Here is a 6,237-nt window from a genome sequence, read left to right as displayed (position 1 = left end):
TCTTGGGTCAGTTTAAATCTAGACACCTCTTCCATCCGGTCCTAGCACAACTGCTATGCCCCCTGACAAACTTCAGTAAAAGACAGCTCAAGAGAGACTGTGACTTATATTTTCGTTGATGTTGGTGATCCCCTTAGACTTCTGCTCTTGGGGCGGGAGTTGCTCCTTTGGGTGCGTGTGGATGGAGGCCCTCTTCAGCCACACCGGACCCCAGCTCTGCAGGAGTAACCTCTGAGTGTGTATGAGGCTCCCTGACAGCCGACTGAATGGACGTAGCCTTGCTGCTCGGGCTGGGTGCAGCGCTTCAAATGAAACACAGATACAAATCATAAATCTTTTATTCCAAGTTTCAAGTATGTGTAAGTGTCTGTGATGACACATGGCGTTCGGTGAGTGTCCTTGTCACCCAGGACCCTGGTTATAGCACCGTTGAATCAGTTACCCACAGAATCAGAACAACAGAACCATGAGTCACTTACACAGGTGGGCAGGTTTTTTCTTCCAAAGGCCCAGATGCCCAATATTAAATGCCACTAAATTAATTTGTGTTTCAAAGTTCGTGAAAATATAATAATGGTATCTTGAAAAATAGGATGTAGGGTTGAGGGTAGGGGAGAAGTACCAGCTCTGAGCTCACTTCGTCAGAAAATGTGGCAGCATTTTTTATATACGTGAACAGAGAGAGGAGAGGACAGGCAGTTCGTTTAACTGGAAGAGAGCTCTAGACGTTCAAGTTGGTTGCAGATGACCCAAGAGGAGGAGAAATGGGATTCAGCCTGACCACCTCCGGCGATAAACTGGCATTGCCGACATGGAATTTGAGGAGAGAATGGCCCCATATTATCTGTGGTGAGCTGATGGGGGTGGTGTCAGACTGGGGATGGGGTGGGGTGTGGGGCAGGTGTGACTGGTTTGGATGGGACAAGCTGATGACAACCTGTGTGCCTGGGGTCCTGGACAAGATGGCCCGTGGCACTGCTCCCACAGCCCTGCGGACAAGGCCCACTCCCAGACACCTTCCCAGGCTCAGGCAGCAGCCCCCAGCAAATGTCAGGAACACCTATTCCTCTTGAGCTGAGATGTGGCCGCAGGGTGTCCAGATGGGGCGGGGCCGGGCTAGGCGAGGGGGAGTGTGGTGATCATCCGTAGGACTGCAGTTGTTGGGGAAGATGCGCTGTGGCCCAAAGGCAGGAGGTGACCACGTGACCATGTAGGCTGCCTTACCGCGTAGAGAGCTGGTTATTTATGAGTCCACTGAAGTGTTCAAACTTCTTTTCTGTCTCTTCACTGAAGGAACCACCTGAGGGGCATCAGAGAGACAGGGTTTGGCAAATCAGACGCTTGGCCCTCACCCAGGCTGGAATGGCGGGCTTCAGGGGCCCTGGAGCCACCACCCTCCACTGGGTGGCCTGCTGGGGCCACTGCTGTGTCATGCCACCAGGGGAGCATTGCTGCTGGCGATCTCAGGGCCAGGCACATGTCAGGCGCTCTGTCAGTTAAGGGAAGGGGTGAATAAATACAGTGTGGGCCACCACTTTTCCTCAGAAGAGAATGCTCTGCTTCCCCTTTTGTGCCCCAGATTGTATATAACTCAAAGATAAGTTTCTTTTTTGGTGACCAGAAGCCACAGTGGTTCACTAGCGTCTAGTTCTTGACAGAGGAAAACGATACACAAAGCCACAAATTGCTGACGCCCGCATTTTTGAGGTCACATGCGTAATGAGGTGGTGGCCTCAGTTCCAGCCCTTAAATAGCTCTGGGGTCTGTGTTGGGCTGGCCGGTTCTGTACCGCCTTCCTTGGCCACAGCTTCCTTGGCTGTGAAAACCCAGTCTGCATCCAGGCCTTATGTGTCTGCAGCGTCCTTCCTGTGCGTGGAAGTGTGAGGCTGGCTTCATTCCCTGAACTCTTTGCCCAAATTAGGAAGCTTCTCTGGTTCCTTGAGAAAGTAGGGCAGCTCTTGCCTGTCTCCTGGAGGTGGGCTGCAGGGTAGGGGAGGGTTGGCCGGCCGGGGGATGGGCAGCCCTGAGGTGGGGGGTGCCTGGCAGCCCTGGGGGTGCCATGCTCGCCCAGAAGTGCCTGGGGGCCTTACCTATGTGACAGTTGTACATCCAGATGCGGTGGCCGTCGTAGCGGGTCCTGCATTTCATGATGTTGTTGGTGTAGTCAGATTCTGCAACCTCATAGTTGGGGTTGATGACAACCTGGGGAGACAGTCAGGTCAGAGGGGCTGCAGAATCCCACAGCCTGAGCCACTCGTCACCCCAGGCCCAGCGCCCTGCAGAGACCAGTCCTGCCTCCAGAGCCGGGGTGACCTCAGGAAAGGGAGCATGGTAGGTGCTGTGGTCCAAGGGAAGCCAGGGCAGGACTGGCCAGAGATGAGGTCAGGGAGGCAGAGGGGGCAAGGCCTGGAGGAGTGAGATGTCCCTGCGCCTCCCTATCTGTCTCAGCGTAATTCACACACGCCCCCTACCAAGAGCATGCCTTCGAAAGGGGTCACTCTCCTGGGTGCCCTGGGAGGCCTGAGGTTGGTAGAGGCAGGAGTTGGGGCTGGGCCACAGAACAGGCTATTGAAAGAACAGATGGGAGCTGGGGAGCAGGATGTGCTGGGACTGGGTGGGGACAATGACAGGTGCCATAGGAAGTGTCAGGAAGGCTGCCCTGAGTATTGAAAACTGCATGCTGCTCCTGGTGGTGTGACTTTGGACTGTCCCTCCCAGTGTCCAGGCCTTAGTGTTGCTCTAGGTGTCCCCAGTCTGCAGGCCGCAGACTGGTACTGGTTTGTGGCCTGTTAAGAACCGGGCCACACAGCAGGAGGTGAAAGTCGGACAAGCATGCAAAGCTTCATCTGTGTTTGTAGCCACTCCCCAGTGCTAGCATCACCGCCTCAGCTCCACCTCAGATTATTGGGCATTAGATTCTCATAGGAGCACTGGTCCCTTGTGCCAAAGAGGTTGGGGACCTCTGTTCTAGGCCATCCCCAAGCCCTTCCTGCTCGGGCAGTCCAGGCCTGGGCTCTGGTGGAGACTGGATCCCTCGTACCCCTTCCTCTAATCTCCCCAGCTAAGGGAGCATAGCCCAAAGGAGTAGGAATAGGGAGGGTCATCATTTAGAGAGGTTTCCATGAGTGGACAGAAGAGAGAGATTGGGATGAGGAGCCCAGAAGAAAGGAGAAAGAGGAGAGGCGGGGAAGAGACAAAAGCTACTCTGGGGCTGTGGGTGAATCATGGAGGACAAATGGCAGACTTTCCCCGGAAGGCTCTGCCAGGACCTAGGTCAGTGGGGATCAGGGGAGGGACAGTCTGCCAGCTAAGGAACAGTCGCTAGGTTTGGGCCCTCAGGACCTTTTCCTCTAGGAGGGCTTGGACATCTCTTTAGCAGGCTGGCTGGGCCTCCCAGAGAGGCTGTGGGGAACAGAGGCCAGCATTGCACCCTGCCCTGTGTCCTGGCCCAGTGCCAGCCATTCTGGGGGTCCACATCTGGCCCTGCTTGCCAGACCTGTCCTAGGCTCTCTCCCACTCTGACCCTCTCTCTTCAACCAAGACCAGTAAATGTCCTACTCTGGGGCGGCCTTACTTTTCTTGGATCTCTTTTCTACCTAACGACCTTAGCTGTTGCCTGTCCCCTGCCCCCAGCCCATGCATGGCTCGAGTGCTGAACAAACAAAACCCACACACTGAGGACTGTGCAGCTCCTTGCTCACCAATAGCAGTGCCCCCAGGGAGCCCGCGCAGGCGACCCTGCAGTGCGGCTGTGAGGGCAGCAGGGTGCAGCACCAGCTTGTCTCAGGCACCATCAGGGCCAGCTTGACCCACTTGGGTGGGGGCTGAAATGTATGGTCTCTACAATCCCATCTGACTCCATGATTTTAAATCTTGTGAGGACCCGTGGGACCTGGCTTTATTTTCTTAGACAAAAGATCTGTTATGGATCCATAAAATGGAGAGAATAAGGACAGAGCAAGGCCACCGGGGAACCTTGTCACCCACTGAGCCGGCCTCTGAGCCTTCGTGCACAGGCCCCTCTGTCCAGAGCCATTTCGTTCTCACTAGGCTTTTCCCTGCCATGTGCAGCATCGCTGGTGTCTGTGAAGGCGGGGGGGGGGGGGTCCCCTGGGAATAGAGAGGGCCAGGGAACCCCAGGCCAGGGCTCCTGTAGGCTAAAGCTCCATGTCAGTCCCAAGGGAAATACTCTTTTCCACTCATCAGAGGCATTAACATGCCCCTAATGAGTAAATCTGCAAACTCTATAGTTTAGGGGTCGAGAACACAGAATATAGAGTTGACGTGACTTGAATCTGCCTGGCTGTAAGACAAGGGTAATAGTGATCCCCATCATTGGGGATGACACGAGACAGTGCATTCACAGGGCCTGGCCTGCCATCAATCTTCAGTGAGCCACAGGTATTACATAGATGCCGTTTGTCAGAAACACGATGATGCACATTCACCAGCAAAGTGATAGCAAACCTCAAACACAAACCACCCTCCACGGCGTACGTGCAGAAACACAGATGTTCATTTTTTAAAATACAGAGCACTCTGGTTTCTGGTTGGGCCTTTCCAAGTCTGCGGTTCTGGGCTTGTGGGTGGAAAAGTGCTTGGCTGTCTGATTTCCAGCCTCTGAATTGACCAGGGAGACTTTCAAAGCCCCTCTGTAGTCACTTCTCTGCAGGTGCTGGTTGCTCCCAGGGCTGTCTCTAGGGTGGGGACTGTGGTCCAGGCCCTGGGCTGGCAGAATGCCTCCTTGGGAAAGCTTTCAAGGCACAACGACACATTTCTGGTCACCTACTCTGCTGCCCACAGGGCAAGCTAGACAGCAAGATGGGTGGGGATGTGGGAAAGATGAGAAGGTGAAAGGAAGCCTCTGCAGGCAGGAAGCACCTGTGCCCCAGAAGGGGTGACAAGGGGCAGTGCTCTTTGTCTCCCCCACCAGTCAAGGCCCTGGCTGGAGCATGAAGCTATTTGCAGAAAGGTGGGAGGCCAAGGCTCTCTGGTTCCTCCCAGGGCTGGCCTTCCACCTAGATAGAGTATGTGGAAGCCCCAGGAAGTACCCACAGTCACTGGACAGGCTGTCTCTAGTGCCTGAAATTCTACTGTTATAAATTCATTTCTTAGTGTTGAAAATTGCCCCCTCTGCAGATCCTTTTCATGAAACAAACTTTTTTTGGGGGAAAGGCAAGTCACAAACACTTGTGAATGACTGTCTCTTTACAAAATTGCTTTCAGCCTTGACAGCACAGACCAAGACAGGGTGAGGACACTGGGAAAAACTGGGGTGGATGTTAGCAGTATAGCTCTAAAGGATGCAAAAGGTGTAGTGGCCTTAGAGTCTGTGGAACGAATTCCTGGCCTGAGGATCAAATCTGGCTGCAAATGCATTTTGATTTGCAAGCACCAGGTGTTAAGTGAATTAAGTGCAAAGGCCTCAGCAGGTCTGCGGGCCCTCCGCTCCCCCCAGGCATGTGTGCCTCACATGCTCAGTTCACCTGACGCACCTCGAGGGCCTCTGGGTGTAGGACTCCTGCATTTTAGACAACCTGGCCTCCATGCCCGTGTTTTGTGTTTGGGCACCAAAAGGAAGGAGGTTGCTTCACCTCTTGCTGGAGAAAAGACCCCTTCTCCCATCAGCAGGGCCTGGAACCGCTTCCCACACTCCTCACCTGGAACAAGTAGTCTCCGGGAGGCACATCTGTGATGTCCACCCACTGGCAGTCGATGTCATGGCGGTACACGTCCCAGCAGCCCATGGTGATGCCCTGCTCGCCAAAGTTGGCACACTCGTAGCTCTTCTGGCTATCTGCAGCAGGGGCCGAGGGAACCCAGTCACCGTGATGCACCCACAGCCCCTCTGCCGTCTGTGCCGTCTTCCCCAGGCCCCTCCTTCAGCATCTTGCTTCCTTCTCCAAGCCCCCCCAACCTTTGCCTCATAGGGCTCGGTATCCCACCCACACTGCGTGGTGCCTGATCCTCTCTCCTTTCAACAGAATCCCTTGCTCAATTTTCTACCCACATCCCAGCCCACCCTTCAGACCCGGCCAGGGTCCCCCTCCTCCACAAAGTCTTCCCTGGCCACTCTGGCCCATGCTGGCCTTTGAGGAATCATTAGCCTGGGAATGGAGTGCACGCTTAACTGGGAAAACTCTGGCGTTTATTATTTAGCGTAATGTAGAGTCATCTTGTGTCCCTCTGAACAACCAGCACTGGGATTTGGGCTAGGGTCTGGTTTGTCTGTCTGAC

General features: G+C 54.5%; 1 protein-coding gene across 1 annotated transcript in view; it reads right to left on the bottom strand.

Moving 5' to 3' along the window:
- Window positions 1-320: 320 nt before the first annotated feature.
- Window positions 321-6,237, bottom strand: part of LOXL2 (lysyl oxidase like 2) — a 91,806-nt gene continuing 85,889 nt past the window's right edge. The window contains exons 14-16 of the mRNA XM_023522593.1: window positions 5,661-5,797; window positions 2,091-2,202; window positions 321-1,300 (exon numbers count right to left, since the gene is read on the bottom strand). Coding sequence (XP_023378361.1) covers window positions 1,221-1,300; window positions 2,091-2,202; window positions 5,661-5,797 — 329 coding nt within the window. The 3' untranslated portion in view covers window positions 321-1,220. The remainder of the gene's footprint in view (window positions 1,301-2,090; window positions 2,203-5,660; window positions 5,798-6,237) is intronic.

The sequence above is a fragment of the Pteropus vampyrus genome, unplaced genomic scaffold (genome assembly GCF_000151845.1).
Source record: "Pteropus vampyrus isolate Shadow unplaced genomic scaffold, Pvam_2.0 Scaffold350, whole genome shotgun sequence".
In the NCBI taxonomy this organism is placed as follows: domain Eukaryota; kingdom Metazoa; phylum Chordata; class Mammalia; order Chiroptera; family Pteropodidae; genus Pteropus; species Pteropus vampyrus.
This window is presented reverse-complemented; position numbering and strand designations above follow the sequence as displayed.